The sequence below is a fragment of the Aethalodelphis obliquidens genome, unplaced genomic scaffold, assembly GCF_003676395.1.
Source record: "Aethalodelphis obliquidens isolate GAN/ISIS:26980383/991018 unplaced genomic scaffold, ASM367639v1 scaffold14, whole genome shotgun sequence".
In the NCBI taxonomy this organism is placed as follows: Eukaryota; Metazoa; Chordata; class Mammalia; order Artiodactyla; family Delphinidae; genus Aethalodelphis; species Aethalodelphis obliquidens.
The window spans coordinates 28,192,869-28,214,851 of record NW_020837958.1 but is presented as its reverse complement, the minus strand read 5'-3'; the positions used below and the strand labels follow the sequence as shown (position 1 = coordinate 28,214,851).

At 48.4% G+C, this 21,983-nt stretch overlaps 2 protein-coding genes across 2 annotated transcripts; one reads left to right on the top strand and one right to left on the bottom strand.

Annotated features, from left to right (window-relative positions):
- The first annotated feature begins 1,490 nt into the window (after nt 1-1,490).
- On the top strand, nt 1,491-14,313 carry NCR3LG1 (natural killer cell cytotoxicity receptor 3 ligand 1). The gene is made up of 6 exons (XM_027115673.1): nt 1,491-2,011; nt 3,258-3,605; nt 8,524-8,850; nt 11,336-11,442; nt 12,159-12,278; nt 14,197-14,313. The coding sequence occupies exons 1-6, from the start codon at nt 1,822-1,824 to the stop codon at nt 14,233-14,235; spliced, it is 1,131 nt and encodes a 376-aa protein (XP_026971474.1). The 5' UTR covers nt 1,491-1,821; the 3' UTR covers nt 14,236-14,313.
- A 2,125-nt stretch (nt 14,314-16,438) lies between these two features.
- Nucleotides 16,439-20,872, bottom strand: KCNJ11 (potassium inwardly rectifying channel subfamily J member 11). Its single transcript, XM_027115280.1, has one exon. The coding sequence runs from the start codon at nt 19,211-19,213 to the stop codon at nt 18,047-18,049; it is 1,167 nt and encodes a 388-aa protein (XP_026971081.1). The 5' UTR covers nt 19,214-20,872; the 3' UTR covers nt 16,439-18,046.
- Between the last annotated feature and the right edge of the window lie 1,111 nt (nt 20,873-21,983).

Below are 21,983 nucleotides of genomic sequence, written 5' to 3'. Positions count from 1 at the left end.
CCACTAACTCAAAATTCACTGTGCCAATAAGACTACTCTTTATTGGGATTTGATCCACAGCCCACAGGATACTGTAATTCTTACAACAGTCCTGCAGGGAAGATTTTACGACCTGAATTTTAGAGAAGTGGAAATCGAGGCTGTCGGGGGTAGAGGGGGTGAGGTAACTTGCCTTTTGTCCTGCAAAGAGCAGCTGGTGTAGCTGGCATTTGAGTCCAGTTCTGCCTGTGAGTTTCTGTAGGTTACACTCTTTTTAAAGATGTGAGAAAAATAATTAAATAGGATCAATGAGACTACTGGAATGCAAGATGCTGGAGAAAGAGATATGTGCGTTTATAACAACAGCAAATGCCACTTGTGTTCTGAACTTGGCAGTTAAATTGATTTTAAAGGTGGTCTGGAGATTGTAAAACTTGATCACTGAGCATTTTGTTTTGCTTGGAGAGGTCACAAGCCACGTTTTGGTTAGTAAGGGGAAATGGGCTGTTCTCAGACATTTGACTGAAGCATCCTGGAAATATAAATTTAGCTTTAGGTTTCAGTAATATAAGATTTTTTTTTAAAGAAATGTAAGTTGGAGCTGGTAGCAGATGTTCCTATTCTATAAGTCTGCTTTACAACAATATGAAAACACGTGACATTCTTTACAGATTGAAGGGTTTATTTTTTGTATGTCGGCTGAAAAAATACGCGCATCCTAAAAGTTATGGTTTTTTTTTAACATCTTTATTGGAGTATAATTGCTTTACAATGGTGTGTTAGTTTCTTCTGTATCACAAAGTGAATCAGATATACATATATCTCCATATCTCCTCCCTCTTGCGTCTCCCTCCCACCCTCCCTATCCCACCCCTCTAGGTGGTCACAGAGCACCCAGCTGATCTCCCTGTGCTATGCGGCTGCTTCCTACTAGCTATCTATTTTACATTTGGTAGTATATGTAAGTCAATGCCACTCTCTGAGTTATGTTTTATTCGGTGGGAATTTTTAGGACTTCAAGCCCAGGAGGCAGCATCTCAAGTAACCCTGAGAAAACTGCTCCAAGGAGGCGAGGGGGCGGGTTTTGCAACAAAGGGCAGGTAGTCGGGAACATCAAAAGATTATTGTAATTAAAGAAAACCAGATACCCCAAGTTAAGGAATTAAGCCCATTTCTACGTATGGGAAGATGCAAGAGTCTGGGCTCACTGAAATCATTCCTTTGATATGTACCTCAACTATCTGGGGCCAGTGTCCTGTGTTTTTGTAGGGAGTGGCTGCGGTCTGATGGCTGCTAGATGGCAAGTATTCTTTCCTTCCTGAGTTGCCTCAGGGCTCACCAGCTTACCTTCTGGTGGTGGCTACAATCCCCGGTGACTGTGACAGCCTGTTTACTGATACGTTAGGAAATAATCCATTTCTCAGTATCAAAATAAAGAATGACTTTTCAGAACCGTAAAAAAAAAAAAAAAAGTAATGTTAGTTTATCATGCTGATGGTAAGAACAATTGCCCCCAATGCGCTCCTGCATAGTGGATCTTCCTTAGAGCAGCGCCCAGGCGATCGGACCCTGGCCTCAGCTTATAAAGCGAACGTAGAGGCTGACGCGAACCCTGTGCCCATGCCGGCCGGCGCGCTCGGAGGCAGGAACTTCCTGCCCACTGCTAGCCGCTCCCACTCTCGGCGCGCGCGCGCAGCCGGTAGAAGTGTGACTGAGCAAGGCGCTGTCAGTAACTTTCCGTCTCTGTGAATGGAGCAACCAAAACGACTTCTCGCAGAGTTGCAGAAGGTGCAAATGCGCCATTAACTAATTCTGCGTAAAGTTCCACTCACCCCGCAAGAGATGTCCCGTCACTCACTCCTTAGGACCTGCCCACTCCTAAGAGGAAGAAAGCAACTAAGAGAAAGTTTGAGGATGCAAGTTCCGGGAAGCTGTGGCCACGGCGCAGAGGGCGGGCGGCCCAACGGGGTGGGGCTCCGTGCTGTGTTCCCGGTTCTGGTGCTGATCCTGGGGCTCACGCTGCTCACCGCAGGTAGGGCAGGAGGGAGAGAAGGAAGGAGGCAGGGAGGGAGGAGGGGTGGCTTTCACTACGCAGTGAGGTCCGAGTCCGGCTGGGGCTAAATATCTTAAAAAGCCCCAACCAACCCTGAACTCTGTATTGTGAAATGCGGATTCATTTACTGATTCAACAGTTGTATACTGACGCCTACTATGTGCAGAGTCGGCACCTGTAGGAGTCTGTGAGCACACGCTCTGATGTTCTGTAAACCTCTGCCTCTCTTTCATCATGCCAGTTGCTGGAACGGAGAGGCGTGAAATAAGAAATTTACTCTGGGACTTCCCTGGTGGTCCAGTGGTTGAGACTCCACGCTTCCACTGCAGGGGGCACGGGTTCGATCCCTGATTGGGGAACTAAGATCCCGCATGCATGCTGCCAAAACAACAACAACAACAAGTTTATTTCCCACAGTTCTGGAAGCTGGGAAGTCCATGATCAAGGTGCTGACTGATTTGGTTCCTGGTGAGGGACCCCTTCCTGGCTTGTAGGTGAACACTTTTTACTATATCCTCAGGTTTGGAGAGATGTCTCATATTTCTCATGTCTCTTATTTTTTATTTTTATTTATTTATTTTTTGGCTGCATGGCATGTGGGATCTTAATTCCCCGATCAGGGACCAAACCCATGTCCCCTGCAGTGGAAGCACAGAGTCTAAACCACTTGACCGCCAGGAAACTCCCTCTCATGTCTCTTATAAGAGCACTAATCTGATTCATGAGGGCTCACCCTCATGACCTAATTATCTCCCAAAGGCCCCTCCTCCAAATACCATCACACTGGGGATTAGGCCACAACATATGAATTTGGTGGGGACACAAACAGTCCATAACACATCCGCCAAACACATTTGTGGATTAGAAGCAACATTGCTAAGATGGCAATACTTGTCAAATTGATCTACAGATTCAGTTCAATTCCTATTAGAAACTTAGCTGACTTCTTTGTAGAAATTGATAAACTGTTTCTCAAATTCCTCTGAAATTGCAAGGCACCCAGCATAGCCAAAACAATCTTGGGAAAAAAAAAAAAAGAACAAAGTTGAAGGAGTTTATGTGGATTAATGAGGGGCCATAAACTAAGGGCCTTTGTATCTGAAGACCCCCTCCCCCCGCCCCCACAAAAAGGGAAGTTGTTTCCAATTGTATGGCAGTGTTTTAGAGCCCCAGGCCTATGTTTCTTCCAAGGGTCTTCCATAACACAGTTCTCATATTGCCCCAGGTTTTCTGGAAGTGGAGATGGCAGGGAGGACTCAGATGGTTTTCCTGAATGAAAATGCGACTATCTTTTGCAAGATCCCTGGTTTCCCACACCTGGACATCAACAGTATGGGTATCACCTGGTTTCGGAAGGCTCAATTGTCTGAAATAGAGATCAAACTGTTTGAATTTTTTGGAGACCACAAAGTAGCATTCCGACCTGGAGCCAACGTGTCTCCATGGAGGCTGAAGAGGGGGGATGCCTCACTGCAGCTGCCTGGGGTCCAACTGTGGGAAGCAGGAGAGTACCGATGTGAGTTGGTGGTCACTCCTCAGAAAGCACAGGGGAGAGTCTGGCTGGAGGTTGTAGGTGAGTGCCTGAGGGCAGTGCCCTGTGATTCCCATGGTGATGGGACTTGGGGTGGAGATGTAGATGGGCCAAGTGGAGCAGAGCATGGGCCTAGGAGTCACATAGACGTGGGTTTGAGTCCTGGGCTTCCATGGACTTCTAGACAACTTTGGACAAGTTATTAATCACACTGAATCTCAATGCCCTTCCCTCTAAACAAATGTAATAGTACTTTTCTAAGAGGATTGATTGTAGGGAAGAGGCTATGAAAAATGCAAGGAGGATGCTTAGAATAGTGTTTGGCCCATTTTAAGTTCGCAGTAAAAGATAGTCAAAGTAATTATATAATTTCCTTGGTGTGTGGACAGTTAGTCTTCACTGAAGAGGTACCTCTGAAAGGTAGCTGGGGAAGGAGAGAGATTGCACTCTGGTTCCATGGATCTGAATCCTATTCTATCTAACTTTGTTGCTTCCAAACTGAGTGATTGGGTCAGCCATTTAACATCTTTACACGTGAATTTTCCCATGTGCAAATGAATTTTCCATGTGCAAAATGAGGCAGTAAGTCATACCTGCCTCATAGTGTTCTGAGGATTACACAAGATCATGTATGAAAATGCTCAGCCAGTGCTGTTGTGAGGTAGGTGCTCAGTCAAGATTTATAACAACACTTTTCCCTAAACACGTTTTTGAGCTCCACTTTCTTCTATTATAAATAGGTCAGATACTCTGTGGATGAGCTTGGGGCTGCCATAACAAAACACCACTGACTGGGTGGCTTAAACAACAGAAATTTATTTTCTCACAATTCTGGAGTCTAGATGAGATCAAGGTGACAGCAGGGTTGGTTTCTTCAGAGGCCTCTCTCCTTGGCTTGTAGGTGCTTGTCTTCTCCCTGTGTCTTCACCCCCTCTTCCCTCTGTATTTGTGTATCCTAATCTCCTCTTCTTATACAGACATCAGTCATATTAGATTAGGATTCAACCTAATAATCTCATTTAACTTACCAACCTCAATGAAAACCCTACCTTCAAATATAGTCATAGTCTGAGGGACTAGCACTAGGGATTAGGACTTCAACATATGAATTTGGGGGGGGGGGCATACAATTCAGCCTGTAACTGAGGGGCAGTGTCTGTGAGCCCTCCATAATTGTACTTAAGACTTTGAATGTTTTGTACATATTAATTTTGGTAATGGGGATGTATATTAGAATTCATTTCCTCTGCAACTGACAGAAAGCCTAAAATAAAAGGGTTTTTTTCCCCCAAAATTAGATACACTTTATTTTTTAGAAGAGTTTTAGATTTACAGAGAAATTGGAAAGTTAGTACCGAGTTCCCGTATTACTCTTGCCTCCTCACCCCACTTGCCCCATTAGTATCATCTTGTATTTATGGTATATTTGTTATAATTGATGAATTGATTATTCATTAATAATGTTCTTTTTGGGTTAGTATTAGTTCTCTTTGGTTCTCTTTGGGTTAGTTCTCTTTGGGTTAGTATTAGTATGGTATATCTTTCTCAATCCTTTTACTTTTAATCTATTTGGGTCCTCATATTTAAAGTGGGTTTCTTGTAGAAAGCACATGTTTGAGTCTTTTTTTTATCCACTATGACAGTCTCTGTCTTTTAGTTGATGTAGTTAGACCATTCATTTAAAGTGATTGCGTATATAGTTGGACTGATATGTATTGTGTTTGTATCTGTTTTCTATTTGGTGCCCTTTGTTTTTTAAATTTTTTTAATTTTCTGCCTCTTTTTATGCCTTCTGTGTTTTGTTTTTTTTTTTGTTCTTTTGCAGTACGCGGGCCTCTTACTGTTGTGGCCTCTCCCGTTGCAGAGCACAGGCTCTGGACGCGCAGGCTCAGCGGCCATGGCTCACAGGCCTAGCTGCTCCGCGGCATGTGGGATCTTCCTGGACCAGGGCACGAACCTGTGTCGCTTGCATCAGCAGGCAGACTCTCAACCACTGCACCACCAGGGAAGCCCCCCTTCTCTGGTTTTAACTGAATATTTTATACGATACCATTTTCTCTCTTTTCTCTGTATATCAATTATACTTATTTAAAATTTATTTTAATCGTTGTCCTAGAGTTTGCAGTGTACATTTACAACTAATTTAAGTCTGCTTTCAAATAACACTGTATTGCTCCATGGGTAGTACAGGTCCTTAATAACAGAGTATTTCCAGTTCTTCTCTCCCATCTCTTATAACATTACTGTCATTCATTTAACTTTTTCATATGCTATAACCACCCAGTACATTGTTGCTATTATTATTTTGAATGAACACAATGATCTGTTAGATCAGTTAAGCATAAGAAAAATAAATGTTTTATTTTGCCTTCATTTATTCCTTCTCTGACACTCTTCCTTTCTTTTTGTAGATTCTAGTTTCTGACCTATATCATTCTCCATCTCTCTGAAGAACTTCTTTTAACATGTAGCAAAGCAGGTCTACTGGTGACAGATTTCCTCAGTTTTTGTCTGAGAAAGTATACTTCATTTTTGAAGGGTAATTCTTCTGGATATAGGAGTCTAGATTGGTGGGGTTTTCTTTCTTCGAATACTTTAAATATTTCACTCCACTCTCTTCTTTCTTGCATTTAAGAAGTCCCATGTCATCCTTATCATTGTTCCTCTATAGGTAAGTTATTTTTTTCCTCTGGCTTCTTTCAAGATTTTCTCTTTGTTTTTTTGCGTTTTGAATATGGTATACCTAGGTATAAATTTTTTTTTTTCTTTTTTTGGTATTTTTCTGCTCGGTGTTGTCTGAGCTTCCTGGATCTGTGCTTTGGTGTCTGTCATTAATTTTGGAAAATTCTCAGCCATTATTTTTCAAAATGTTTCTTCTGCTCCTTTCTCTTTTCTTCTTCTGGTATTCCTATTACATATGTTACCTTTTGCTGTCATCTCACAGTTCTTGGATATTCTGTTCCCTTCTGGTTTTTTTCCCCATTCTTTTTTCTCTTTGCATTTCAGTTTGGGAAGTTTCTATTGACATTTTTAAGCTAGCTAATTCTTTCCTTGGCACTGTGAAGTTTACTGATGAGCCCATCAGAGGCATTTTTCATTTCTTTTATAATGTTTTTGATTTCTAGCATTTCCTTTTGATTCTTTCTTAAAGTTTCCATCTGTCTATTTACATTATCCATTTGTTCTTGCATATTGTCTGCTTTTTCCATTAGTGCTCTTAACATTTTAATCATTATTTAGAATTCTCTATCTGATAATTCTAAAATCTGTGTCATACGAGAGTCTTGTTCTGAGGCTTGCTTTGTCTTTTCATACTTTTCAGCATGCCTTGTAATTTTTTGTTGAAAACCAGATATTATGTATCAGGTAGTAAGAACTGAGGTGAATAGGCTTTTGGTGTGAGAGTCTATGTTGCTTTGGCTAGGCGTTAGGCTGTGTTTAGTGTTAATGCTGTACCTGTAGGTGCCAGAGTTTTCCCCCTTCCTTGTTTTGTTTGAATTTCCCTATGAACACCTTAAACAGAGCCTGTGTTTAACAGCTCTCTCAGTTGTAATCTGTTACCATTCTGGAACTCTGTTGATGTAGTGGTAAGGTGTTGTGGAGGAGAAGCAGTCTATACTCGTATGGTTAAATCTCATTCTTTTGAGTTGCCTGAGCCCCTAGGCTGTCTCACCTTCAGAAGTGTTTCTAGGTGAGGCGGGAAGGCTAGAGGGGGCTGGAGTTGGCTAATCATCACTATCCCAGGTCAGGCAAGACTCTGGCAAAGTCTTTTCCCTTGAGAGCATCCTTTATTATGGAGAATGCACTGGGTATATTTTTAAATAGTTAACTTTTCCTCTCCCCATTGCTCAAAATAGGAGGGAATTTTTCTTGGATCTTCACAGTGAGAGCGTGGTGGGATTCTGGGAGGTAAAACTCATGAAAGTGTTGTGACCCCCCCTAAAACTGGGCCTTTAGGAGTTTTTTATTCTCAATCTAGTCCACACTTATCCTTTAGCAATTTGTCAGAGTTACTGCTTAAGTGTGTCGACCAGTTTATTACTCCAGTACCTTCTGCTTAAGGTTTTATGATCTCGGCTGTGATTCTCTCAATCTGCCTGTCTTTTTTCAGGGTGGTGGTTTGCCCTGTCACCTCAATTCTCTGAAGGATCTAAGAAAAGCTGTGGATTTACAGTTTGTTCAGCTCAGCTTTTTTTTCCTGTTATGAGGATAGAAGTGATGACTTTAGGTCTTTACATGTCAGAGGGAAGCGAGAAGTCAATAGTGCTTTTAAGAAGGTAGTTTATTTTCCTTTCACAAAACTGTAGCTAACCCAGGGCATGTGTGGCAGTTCTGTGATCATCTAGGACCCAGGATCCTTTTATGTCATCACTTTGCCATCCTCAACCTGCATTTCCACCTTGTGCTTGGAAATGTCTTCTCCATCTCCAGCCATGACATGGTATTGCAGCCATTCTGCAAGAAGGAAGAAGTGGAGGGGGAGAGACACTGTTCTTCTCTTTAAGATACCCTTGTTATTTCAGGAGACTTCTTAGAAGTTGCTCTCACTACTTCTGAATACATCCAAACTTCCAGACCCTTAGTTCACATGCCTACACCCAGCTGCAGAGAAAGGTGGGAGAAGTAGCTTTAACTTGGAGGTGTCTTTGAAGAATAGAGATTCGCAGCAAGTAGCAGTCTCTGCCACAACACTGTTCCAAGGCTTTCCTCAGATTCTCAACCGTGTCTATGACACAGAGGGGCCTAAGAAACTCTGCTTTATAAAATTGCTGTGAGTTTCGGGGTCACAGCATATCGGCACCCTGCCAGCACTGGAACCAGCATACCCAGATCATTTAGCCTAGGCAGAATACCATTCAGTTGACTCACCTTTCCTGAAGGCTTGCCATGGGTCTGACATTGGGCTAATAATAAGCAAGTCCCTACCCACCCTCAAGGCATGATTTCTCTCCCCTGGCAGCTCACCCAGTCAGTAGCTTGTTTCTGGAGCGAGCCGTGGTGAAAGATAATGAAGACAGACATATTTTGTGTAAGTCAAGTGGATTCTACCCAGAGTATATTAACATAACATGGAAAAGGTGGACCCAGAAGGATCCCCAGTTCCAGGAGATTTCTGAGGACGTTATCACTGGCCCCACCATGAAGAATGAGGATGGTACATTTAATATCACCAGCGACTTGAGGCTGAAGCCCTCTCTGGAAGACAATGTGACCATCTACCAGTGTGTGGTATGGCATGTATCCTCACTCATGTGCCAGAGTTTCAACTTCACCCCGATTCTGATAGGTAAGCAGCCCCCTAGACATTTCCCCAACTCTTCCTCTTGAGGGGAATATAATATCAACTTTGGTTCCCACACAGTCTAGGGGAATATGGGGGCCAATAGGGAAGGAGAGAAAGCTTGGTCTGGTTTAGCTCAGCCCCAGAGTCAGTAGTCCAGATTAGGTCCTTAAGCTGGGACAGATGGTCTAATAGGTAGAGAGTGGTGATGACCTGGCTTCCAGGGTCATGGCTCTGGTCCTGCTGGTCCAATGCATCTGCCTAGAGGTGAGGGAGGTAAGGAAGGCAGAGGCTAACCAGTGGCCCTGGGAAATGTGGTCAGGGTGTGCCAGGTGGGGCTTGGGATGGCCCTGAAGGGAGAGAGAAATTGTTCCTGGAAGTAAGGACTAGGGATTGTGTGGGTGGGTGGTGTGTGCAGGGATGTGTTTAGGATACGTGTGGGGCATGGGGAATATGAAATTGAAATATGCTTTGTGTGTATGGTATAAGGCATTTGTCTGGGTGATATGTGTATGTCTTAGTCCGTATGGGCTGCTATTGGGTTGGCCAAAAGGTTCATTCGTTTTTTTCCATAAGATGGCTCTACTAGCACTTAGTTGTCTTTAACGTCATTCAAAACAATTTTGTTAGATTGTACGTGACAGCTGTCATATCAGTGTGCATTTAAAAAAAGACATCAAAATTGGTGAACTTTTGTGTAGCCATTTTAATATTGAAGATGGAAGAAAAAAAGCAACATTTTTGGCATATTATGCTTTATTATTTCAAGAAAAGTAAAAACACAACCGAAATGCAAAAAAGACTTGTGCAGTGTATGGAGAAGGTTGCTGTGACTGATCAAACGTGTCGAAAGTGGTTTGCGAAGTTTCGTGCTGGAGATTTCTTGCTGGACGATGCTCCACGGTCAGGTAGACCAGTTGAAGTTGATAGCGATCAAATCAAGACATTAATTGAGAACAATCAACATTATACCACGCAGGAGATAGCCGACATACTCAAAATATCCAAACCAAGCGTTGAAAATCATTTGCACCAGCTTGGTTATGTTCATCTCTTTGATGTTTGGGTTGCACATAAGTTAAGCAAAAAAAACCTTCTTGACCGTATTTCTGCATGCGATTCTCTACTTAAACATAACAAAAATGTTCTGTTTTTAAAACAAATTGTGACGGGCGATGAAAACTGGATACTGTACAATAACGTGAAACGGAAGAGATCGTAGGCAAGCGAATTGAACCACCACCAGCCACACGAAATGCCAGTCTTCATCCAAAGAAGGTGATGTGTATATGGTGGGATTGGAAGGGAGTCCTCTATTATGAGCTCCTTCCGGAAAACCAAACGATTAATTCCAACATGTACTGCTCCCAATTAGACCAACTGAAAGCAGTACTTGACGAAAAGCATCCAGGATTAGTCAACAGAAAACACATAATCTTCCATCAGGAAGATTACATCCATTACATCCATTACATCCATTACTTCCATTACATCCATAATGTAACACCACGTGTTTCTTTGATGACCTGGCAAAAACTGTTACAGCTTGGCTGGGAAGTTCTGATTCATCTGCCATATTCACCAGACATTGCACCTTTGGATTTCCATTTATTTAGGTCTTTACAAAATTCTCTTAATGGAAAAAAAATTCAATTCCCTGGAAGACTATAAAAGGCACCTGCAACAGTTCTTTGCTCAAAAAGATTAAAAGTTTTGGGAAGGTGGAATTATGAAGTTGCCTGAAAAACAGAAGACAGTGGAACAAAAGGGTGAATACGTTGTTCAATAAGTTCTTGGTGAAAATGAAAAATGTGTCTTTTATTTTTACTTAAAAATCAAAGGCACGTTTTGGCCAACCCAATACAACAAATTGCCACAGACTGGGTCACTTATAAAGAACAGAACTTTATTTTTCACAGTTCTGGAGGCTGGAATTCTGAGATTAGTGCGCCACTATGGCTGAGAGCCCTTTTCCAGGTTTCAGACCTCTCATGGTGTCCTCACATGGTGGAAGGGGTGAGGGATCTCTCGAGGGCCTCCTTTATAAGGCACTAATCTGACTCATGAGGGCTCCACCCTCATGACCTAAAGCTCCCCAAAGCCCCACCTCCTAATACCATTGTATTGGGCATTAGGATTTCAACATAAGAATTTTGAGGGGAGATAGACATTCAGTCTACAGCAGTATACAAGTGATACAGGGTAGTGTAGTAGTATGGAAGCTTTGGACGTGTGCATGGTATGTGTATATTGTATGTGGTGTTTGATATTGCGGTGTTTTTCTGGCAAGTGCTAAGCAGGCTGTTTGATGTGTGAAGGTGTTAAGTGATAGGATGGAGGATGCAAAGACGTGTGGCAGAAGGTTGGTGGTTCTATCTCTGACAGGGAAGATGATACACAGCCACACAGATCCTAGAAGCAGTCGTGTGGTCTTCTTTGGCCCCTGCCAGTAGGTTTCCTCTTAATGTTCTCCTCTTCTTTCTCTCTGCAGAATCTGAGAAGAAAACTGACTCGTGGATTGTTTCGTTGTGTATTGGATTAATCTCTGCTGGACTGATCGTATTAATTTTATTTTTATGTTTTTTTCTTTGGAAAAGATAAGAGGCTGCAAAGCAAAGTTTAGACTTATGTTTTGGAGTAGACTCTGGGAATTCAGAATTCGTGGCCAATGCATGGTGTTGGGGAGTTCTCAGGGTTGATGCTGGGATATTCTAAGTGTGTTTATGGTGTGTAGCTTTTTCTGATGTGTTGGGGAGGAACTGTCTCATTTGGTCTCCATGTGGTGGCCTGGGACTCTGAGGAGATGCATTGTAAAGCCCCTCTGCCTTCTCATAATAAAGTCTCACTGTAAATCGAACCTGACCTCATTGTTCACACCAGTCCTGTGAATGATGTGGACTGCACTAGTGTTCTCACATATAGAATCCACAGCTCAGAGAGGGGAATTCCTTCCCCCGGTTGCTCATATTTTGTTAATAGCTCAATGAGATAACTTACCACCCAGATTTTACTGGTTTAACCAAGAACTTCTAACCCTAGTGAGGGTGTTTCCAAACTAAAACATGTTTCCAAACATGTTTATCCCTCTGGCCCACATAGCAAATAAAATAACTCAGGCTGTTGTTAAGACCAGTGTAAATGTGTTGGTTAAATGGTTCTAGGTAATAAAATTGCCTCCAGTTATTTATGAGCCTGCCAAGGCAGAATCTGTGCAATAGCTAATATATCTCATTATAAATGCTTTAGGAAAAGCAGAAAAATCGATTAATCAAGAAAAAAGGCTGTTTGTCTAAAGCTGACCAACTGATTCATAGAGCCTGCTGGAGGGTGAGAGACACCGGAATCAGAGCCTGCTAGAGGATGAGAGACCCTGGAAGCTGGAGCTAGTTGCTCTAGTGGAGGCCAGTCTGGATCAGATGACAGCCACCGGACATGTAAGCAAATCTAGCTGAGATCATCAGCATCAACAGAACCAACTCGCAAATGCATGAGAAATACTTATTTTTTCTTTTTCTTTTTCTTTTTCTTTTTGGTGGATGGGCTGTGTCACAGCATGTGGGATCTTAATATTCCCGGCCAGGGATCGAACCCGTGTCCCCTACAGTGGAAGCATGGAGTCTTAACCACTGGAGCGCCAGGGAAGACGCTTTGTTTTTCTTGCTTTCTTTTTTTGAGAAATACTTATTTTTTCAAAGCCACTGTGTTTTAGGGTGGTTTGTTACATAGCAAAAGCTAACTGATACAGCTCCCCAGGAAGTTGAATTTTGACCCAAAAGTGTGGTTGCCGTGGAGATGTGCTGCTGAGAGCCCCTCCAAGACAGAGCCTGCTATGAAGAGTGTACTTAGCCACCATGTTCCAGCTATGGTATCTCAGGGATCTGCTGTAGCTTTTGAGCTTATGCCATGCTCTCCTGGCCAGCCAATGGCCGATCAAGGCAGGAATCTTTGGAGCTCCCTGTTGGGATGGCTGAGATTTTCTTGGAGTTGCACTGTCATCTGACGCTCTTGCTAGCCAATCGTCCTTTCTTCCTCCCTTCACAGGTATAAGACCTATGTCAAAGTTTCAGTCAGAACTGTGGTTATTTACTTCTGTCTGGTTTACGCTGGAGTATCTTCCCTTCCCCAATAATAATGGCATTATAGGGAAAACTGGAGTTGATCAAGTGAAGAGTACACAGAGGCAGGGCTGCGTAATAAATTGTGTAGTGTATCACTGCTTTACTCATTGGCATCAGTGCCTGGAAGGACCTAAGTATGGGGGACAGAGAGAAGTTCACACTCCTGTACCCAAGTTGGCCAGTCTAGGTGGCCTGCCTTTCACATCACTCCAGAGTTGGGCCAGCCCAGAGTGGAAATAGAGTAGGGTGTAGGTAGATGGAGATGTACAATGCCCCAGTCAGGTGGTCCTGGCATAGAGGATGCCAGTAATCTAGATTCTAATGCAACAAACCCACTCTCTGGAACTCAGTTCTGACCTTAATCCCATTGTTCGGCCTTTCCGCAATTCCTTTCAAGTTGGAACAGATCTGTTGTTCTTCAGGCCTGCCCCAGTCTAGGGTCAGCAGCATTCATGTCTTCTTCCCCCAAGTCTTCTGCATGTCTTGGTACAATAGGGTGTCTGACACTGGACCTGGGGAGACCTCAAAGGTGAGCCCAGAGATGTGTGGGGAGCCAGGGCTACTCCCTGCAGCAAGCTCCCTAGGAAAGTTCTCCCTAAAAGAAGATGTTGGAGAGGAACTCAAGAGCAGGACAGAGCTGAGAGGATGCTACCTGAGGAGAATGGGTTCTATAGAAGCTGGGTGAGTCCTCCCCAGCAGAAAGGCTGGAGGTCCACCTTAGTGGGCCACATGTGGGCCATGCAGTGACTGGCTGGATATGCCAAATCCAGAGGCATTAGGCCTGAGCAGGTTTCCAGTATGGGTAGGGGGCTAGTTTTCCCAGACTGGCAATTCAGTTCCACTACTGGAAGAGGGTGGCTTGGCTTCCCTCCTCTCTTGAACTCAGGACTGAGGCCCAGGACACATGTCACAACACCTGGTGTGAGTTGGGGACAGACAGGAGTGGCAGATGTGCCCCATTAGTCTGCATTGCCACCTGACTGGCTGTGGGAAAGGTAGCCTGGAAGGTAGGGACCCCAGTCCATTTGCAAGAAGGCGGAAGATGGAGGGTTCATCATACACATGGGTGGGAGAAAGTGTTGGTGAGGTCCTGTAATAGGGAAGAAACTTTGTATTCTATTACAAGTTAATCACTAAAGGGATGTTGCCTATAAGCTTAAATTATACATAATGGCCCGTCCCTGGGAACCCTGCCTCCCACTAATGAGTATTAAGCTAAAATACCTTTGTTTAGCTCAAAGGAAACATCCTGACCAGGCCCACCTGTGAATGACTGCAGGAAGGAAGAAATTAACACATACCCTCTGGAAGCTGACAGGAACCAGGACATGTTTGACTTTACCCCCTCCCCTTTTAGTATAAAAGAAGCCTGAATTTCTAACTCAGGCAAGATGGTTCTTAGGGGCACGAGCCACCACCTTCTCCGTCTGCTGGCTTTATGAATAAAGTCGCTGTTCTTTGCCCCAACAACTCGTCTTTTGATTTATTGGCCTGGCATGTGGCGAGCAGTACAAGCTTGGACTCAGTTAACAGTCCCTCTGGCTCCCTTGGTGTTTTGGACGTGATCTAGGCTGTCACTTATCATAGCTGAGTCTGTATCAGTCTCAAATCTGGGACCTTCCTGAGTTGTGCTTTCCCTTCCTGTTCTTGGTCTAGAGACACGACGCTTGAGATCAAGGTGGCACCCCTAGAGGAAGGTGGCGCTCAGGAGATTGGGACTGTGCAGCAGGGGAAGGGAGCAGGGCTGTGGTTTGAGACAGACTCGGGTTCAAATCTTGGGCCTGCCACTTACTAGCTGTGAGATGTTAGCAAGTTAACAGCATGTCTGATCCCGACTCCTCATCTGCAAACCCAGAGAACAGTGCCTCTGTCAGCACTGGACCACAGTGACCTGAGATACATCCTTGGGATCTGGAGAGCCATTTCTGCACACAGGGTGTGGACGAGCTTGGACTGCTACATCTGCTCTCACGTGACACCCAGTGCTGTCCTCGAGGCGGAATATCAGAAACAAAATTCTCACAAAAGTTCCTGCTGGGCTGAGTGGAGCTCAGGGGAGCTCCCTTGTCTAGTTTAGACAAGTGCCTTAAAAAGGGGGTGCCCCCAAATGGTGGGAGCACTGTCAGTGGACAAGAACATCCGGTGGAGGGTGTCAAGGAAGGTCTGGTCCAGCTGTCCCTCCATGCCTGGAACTTTCCAGCTCCTCCCTGAGCTAAGCCTAAAGGCTAGGGGTCTCAGAGCGGAAAGCCTCGACCAGTGGTTCTGAGTTTTGGGGATCAAGTAGGTCTTGTCTGTGGTCAGCAGGTGGCGCTGAGCCCTCAGTTCTGCCGGTTCACTGTCACCAGCTGTTTAAGGTGCATGAGGGAGTGGAGGAAGGTTACTCTGGATGGTCCCCAGAGAAGGTGCTGCCCAGGGGCTTCTCATTAGTGAGTCTGGTCTCCTGCTCTGGTCTTAAGGACGGTCAAGCTGAGTCCCAAGAGCCAGGCACTGTCCCCAGAACTCTGGGCCAGCTCTGAGGAGCTTCTCATCCCTTCTTCCTCTAAGCCAGAAACAGGTCAGCTCAGCAAAGAATCAATGTTGGGGGGTCTGTGGGTGCAGAGAGGGGGCATCTTAGAGCTTCGACCAGCAGCTTCCTGGCCATTCAGGCCTGCCTCTGGAGTAGCCTGGGACAAACTCTCACTGATCCAGCCAAAGCCCTCTGCAGGCCTCAAACTGCAGCATTGACCTTGGCTTGTCCTGTACATTATCCACCATTCATTCATTCATTCAGCACTTACTCAGGGCCAGTCACAGTGCTGAGTCAGGCACAGTCCCTGAACTCAAGGAGCCATGGACTTGGGGATGGGGAGACGGACCCATAAACACAGGCAAAAGTAGAATGCCCACAAGCACAGAGGAAGGGAAGGGACCATCGCTTTCTAGAGGAATCAGGGGAGGCTTCAAGGAGGCATCATTTGGCTTGGACCTTAATGGATTTCAACAGGTAGAGATGAGGCCTGGGCATTCCAGGCAAAGGGAATAAACAAGCAAAAGCTCAGATGTAGGAAGATAAATACAAGGAGGGGATGCTGAGGCTGCCAGCGGGACGGGTGGTTGCACAGTGTCCTGGCCAGAGAACAGTAAGCTGTAAGGCTGGAAAGCAGGCAAAGCCTGAAATGACTGGTCACAGGTCTAGCCTTGACCAGAAGGTGATGAGGAACTACTGGAGGCACTTGACGTTGGAGAGAATGATGTCTTTTAATAAGACCACTCTGGTGGCTACATGGCAGATGGTGTGCAGAGGATGAGATGGAGACAAGAAGCCCAGGTAACAGTTGCAGTCACAGCCCCTGTCATCGGGGTCTGAGCTGGGAGGGGACATTGTGTAGAAAGTAAGACCAGGCAGAGAAACGCATCACCAGGGGACATATAATAGCACCTTCTCTCAGCATTTGCTTGCTCAGTTGTCTCACCACGTGGCTGATTGAATAGCAGTCTCAACAGTTAACATTTATTGAGCACTTATGGACGAGGCACTCAAGCATTTGACATAACGCTTTTCACTTACTCCAACAATTCTATGAGGTAGGTACTTGTAGTATCCCCACTTTATAGATGAGGCAACTGAGGCACAGAGAGGTTAAGTTATGTGACCAAGGTCTTAGAACTCAAGCAACTGTTTTGAGAGCTAACGCTCCAATTGCCACACTAATGCCTGTGACATACCCGCCTCTCTCCTGAGCCCCTCGGCCTTCCATCAGCCCCCTGGGAGTGGAGGCAGGGCTCAGGGCTATAAGCCTGATGGGTGCCCAACGGAGACGGTCAGACGGTCTTGTAGGGCTGGGCTACCAAAGGCAGGAAGGGGAAGTCTCTGAACTAGGGGAAGAGGGCCAGCCCCAGGTCCCTTTCCTGGCCTCCCAGCTGGGGTCCATGGCGCCTCTGAGATGTAGGCTGGCAGCTGCCAGCCCCTGCTCTCCCTGCCCACCAGCAAGAACAGCCCAGAGTTTAGGTCATGAAGGGGGAGGCTTTATTGACAATGGAGAAGGCAGAATTCTGGGCAAGTACACACAGCACTGCTCCAAGAGTCCGGCTTGGGGGTCAAGCCTGTCAGGACCAAGGGCCTTTGTGCCTCAGGGACCTCACACACCCACTCCATCCTGAGCTTTCCAACATCTCCTTTTCTAGCAACCCAAAGGCCCTCCATGGCCACCCTCTGGACAAAGTGAGTGGCAGCCACTGGGTGGGGGGGAGCCAGGCCAGGGTACAGTCTGAGGCCTGCCAAGCGTGGTGGGCCCAGGACCCCAGTCTCTCCCCAGCCTCTTTCAGCTTGGCATGCCAGGGTCCACCCCAGCCCACTCCAGCCTCCCAGGGCCGGGGACAGAATGGAAGTAGGCAGGTGCAGCAGCCCCAGCCCCTGGAGCCCCCGCTGAAGAAGCCTTGGGGTCAGGGGTAAGGGGCCCGTCTCCCCTTCCCCGTGCCTGGGCAGGGCTCAGCAAGGTAAGCCTCCCGGTGCCATTTCCTCTCTGCCAAGCCCGCCCCAGGGAGGCTCCACATCTCCAGCCCTCCAGCTAGACTGTGTTCCCTCATTGCCTGCCCTCCCCAGCAGGCCAGGCCCACCCTTTTGGCCATCACCTTTTCAGGGACCAAGTAGGGGCTGGGGCCTCAGCACAGGCATCTCTCAGGGCCACAGAAACAGAGCAGCAGGCCTCCCATCTGGGGACTGTTCTTCCCCAGCCACCCATCCAGCTTGCAGCCGGTCGGTCGTGGGGGCCGAGGACTAGATGGAGTCCCAGCTTTAGGGCCTGACACTTCCCACAGCTCCCCTAGCCTGGGGCAGGGTCGGGGGGAAAGCCAGTCCTGAGTTGGGGCCGGGAGGAGCAGGGACAAAAATAACCCGGTACAGGCTCCTGCTGAGGCCAGAAATAGAGTAGCGACAAGTGCCTTGCAACACCCTGGGCGAGCAGCAGGCAGGGAGGTTGAGATGAGGAGGGCCCAGCCTCTTAACAGGTCCTGGCCTGGCCGAGGGGCCCGCACTACGTCCAGTCTACATACCATGCCACACTGGCCTGCACGCACATGAGGAAGGGGGCCCAAGGGAGCAGGGCTCAGGACAGGGAATCTGGAGAGATGCTGAACTTGGCCTTGGCCTTGGCCACGGCCACGCTGCGCTTGCGCAGGGGCCCGCGGGCGAGGGTCAGGACATCCAGCAGGCTGGGGTCCTCATCCAGCTGGCGGGCCGTGCAGAGCGGCGTGGGCACTTTGATGGTATTGCCAAACTTGGAGTAGTCCACAGAGTAGCGGCCATCCTCCTCGGCCACGATGGGTACAAAGCGCTGGCCCCACAGGATCTCGTCGGCCAGGTAAGAGGTGCGGGCCTGGGTGGTGATGCCCGTGGTTTCCACCACACCTTCCAGGATGACGATGATCTCAAGGTCCTGATGGTGGTGCAGGTCGCAGGGCGCCAGGTCATAGAGCGGGCTGTTGGCGTCAATGACGTGGTAGATGATGAGGGGAGCCACCAGGAAGATGTTATTGCCACCCACACCATTCTCCATGGGGATGTCCACCTGGTGGAGGGGTACCACCTCGCCCTCAGGGCTGGTGGTCTTGCGCACCACCTGCATGTGGATGGTGGCGCTGATGATCATGCTCTTGCGGAGGTCGCCTACGCGCAGCATGAAGCAGAGGCGGCTGTGGCGCAGGGCGATGACCGCATGCTTGCTGAAGATGAGGGTCTCAGCCCGCCGGTGGGCCTGGGCCGTCTTCATGAAGATGCAGCCCAGCATGATGGCATTGATCATGAGCCCCACGATGTTCTGCACAATGAGGATCAGGATGGCCAGAGGGCACTCCTCGGTCACCATGCGCCCGCCGAAACCGATGGTCACCTGCACCTCAATGGAGAAAAGGAAGGCAGATGAAAAGGAGTGGATGCTGGTGACGCAGGGCACAGCAGCACCCTCACCAGGGGCCAGGTCACCGTGGGCGAAGGCGATGAGCCACCAGACCATGGCAAAGAGCAGCCAGCTGCACAGGAAGGACATGGTGAAGATGAGCAGCGTGTATGGCCACTTGAGGTCCACCAGCGTGGTGAACACGTCCTGCAGGAAGCGACCTTGCTCCCGGATGTTCTTGTGGGCCACGTTGCAGTTGCCATTCTTGGACACGAAACGGGCTCTCCGCTCACGGGCACGGTACCGGGGCTCTGTCGGGTCCTCTGCTAGCCGCGTCAGCACATACTCCTCAGGGATGATGCCTTTGCGGGACAGCATGGCTCCAGCGACCACCAGGGAGAGGTCTCCCCCATGGGGGAGGAGCAACCACCTGACTGAGGCTTCAACCTACTTTGGGGTTTCTGCCCTGGGACCACCCTAAGTCTGCACCGGCCTCACTTCTGAGATGCCTCCCCAGCTAGACTCATCCTCAGCTCCACCTGGCCCCTCCTTCACTTTATACCAGCCTCACACCTCAGCCCACCTGCCCACTGCCTACTGAACCCCCTACTCTGCCTGTTCCCCACCTGGCTCTGGATCCCAGCTCAGCTCTCCTCCACTCGCTGACCACCCCTGGGCGTCTCCCTAGGACCCTTCTCCCCACTCAGCCTTCTTTCTCAACCCACCTCTCCCACCTGGGAACGTCACACCTCCGGATCTTACCAACCGACCACACCCCATACAACCCGCACCGTGTTTCCCGCCTCACCCATTTCGGCCCCGGGCTCCCCTCCAAGCTCCAGTTTCATACCGTCTCACCTCCAGGTACCTCTTTCCTAACCCACCCTCCGTAGCGCTCTCGCCGCTCTCCGATCTCCCTCTAGCTCTCGTCCTCTCTGTCTCCTTGGGATCCTCCGCCCTCCAGAGTCACCACTCCACCCAGCTCCACTCCTGATCCCCTCGCCCCCAGCGCGACCTGGCTGGCGGGGCCCACTCTAAGCCGCGGCCTCCCGGCTCCGCGCCGGCAGCACGCACGCCGGCGCAGCGACCCCGCCCGCCGCTCCGTCCCTGCCCCCACCCCGCGCTCCTCGCCGCGGCACCTGCTCCTGCTCATCAAGCCGCAGTCCTCGCCTCCCCGCCCCCTCCTGCTGCCCGGGCGCTCGCGGAGGGCCGTCCTCCGGTCCTTCTGTGTGTCAATCGGCCCGCGGAGGCCGACCTGTGCTAGGTGGGGTGGAGAATTGAGGACACCGAACGCCGGAGGCGTGGAGCGGGGGCCGGGGGCCGCCAGGGGGAGCCCGACCTATTCCTGGGCTGGAGGGCTGGCGGGCACAAGCTCAAGCCCCGCCCCTCGCCATTCACCTCCCACCGTCTTCCTTCTCCCGGCTCGCTTCGTCTGGCCTTGGGAGTTTGCCCAATCAGATGGACTAAAGAGGTTCCTCCCAGCCCACACGCTACGAAATTAGGGCGGGGCGGGGCAGGGCGGGACGGGGGCGGGGTGAAGGGAGTCGTGACCCGCCCTCCCATTCTGGGGACCGATGCCCTGTCTCCCTGGTCCCACCGCAATTTTCCCATCCTGGGTTGGGTCAGTATCCGCCTGGGCTTTGTGGGTTCCCAGCAAAAGGAGGTACCGAGGAGCTGTGTCACCAACCTGGTGACTGGGGTTGGGGCGGGGAGATTAGGTGGCCCGAGGAATCCTAACTGACCGCTTCTTTTCTATGGCGATGATTTTAGTATTTTCAGAGTCACGAATCCTTTGAGGGCCTGATGAAAGCCACGGACTTCCTGGGGGTGGGGCGTGGAGATGTACCTTAGTAGGTGTAGAAACATAGTTTAACACCCACTACAGGGGATGCTGGATGCTGCAGCCCAGAAGCCTGGGTGGTTGCATCTTCTCAATCATGACCCACACTTTCAATCCCACCCCTGCATTTTATTATATCTTATTTTATTATTTATTTATTAAAAAAATTTTAAAATATATTTGTTTATTTTTGGCTGTGTTGGGTCTCGTTGCTGTTCGTGGGCTTTCTCTAGTTGCAGTGAATGGGGGCTCCTCTTCGTTGAGGTGCGCAGGCTTCTCATTGTGGTGGCCCGTGGAGCATGGGCTCTAGGCACTTGGGCTTCAGTAGTTGTGGCACACGGGTTCAGTAGTTGTGGCTCGCAGGCTCTAGAGTACAGGCTCAGTAGTTGTGGTGCACAGGCTTAGTTGCTCCGCGGCATGTGGGATCTTCCCAGACCAGGGCTCCAACCCGTGTCCCCTGCTTTGGCGGGCGGATTCTTAACCACTGCGCCACCAGGGAAGCCCCACCCCTGCATTTTAAAGGGGGTTTGAGCTACTGGCACTTGCTTTACACCTCCTTATACCTGCAGCCTGAGGAGCTGTGTCAGGGCTAGCTTGGTCACTGGGGGTCCTAAGCTCTTGGCCTGAAGAGGAGTGGTGTTTCTACTGCAGGCATCAACCTAGTATTGTCCTGTGGCTTGGGCCCCCTCTACTACTCATGGTAGATCTTGGGCTGTACTGCCAGAGATGCAGTGCTTAGGGTGGGGAAAGGAAAATAGGGTGAGCAGAGAGGGCAGCTCAAGGAGACAGAGTTACACAGGAAAACTCTGGGGCAACTACGGCTGCTCAGCCATCAGAAAAGGAACCTTGGAGAGTCTTCCCAGGGAGTTCAGATACTATCGCAGAAACCCCTGAGGTCCAAGGAGGATGGACTATTTTGTGTGGTCCAAAGTATAAACCAGTATAGACACTGAGTGGAACAGAGGCAGGCTTTGATTTCACGTATGGAAGAGTCATTTCTAATTACCAGAGATGACCCTCATCTATGGGGTATCCAAGTCGAGGCTGGCACACCATCAGGGGTGCTATAGAGGAATTTGGGCTAGAATGGCCTGAGGCATCTCTGCAAGACTTCAGTGTGAGCTGTGACGTGCCCCTGTGCCCTTGCTACTTCCCTTTAATCCCTTGGCTGGTCGTAGGCATGGGGGTGGGAATCCTCTTTTCCCTCCTTAGGCTCTGCTCCTGGGAGGCCCAACGGTGGAGGGAGTGCCGGGCCCCCAGAGGCATCTCAGAGCTGGAAAGGCTAGGACTTGCCTCACAGCGTGACCC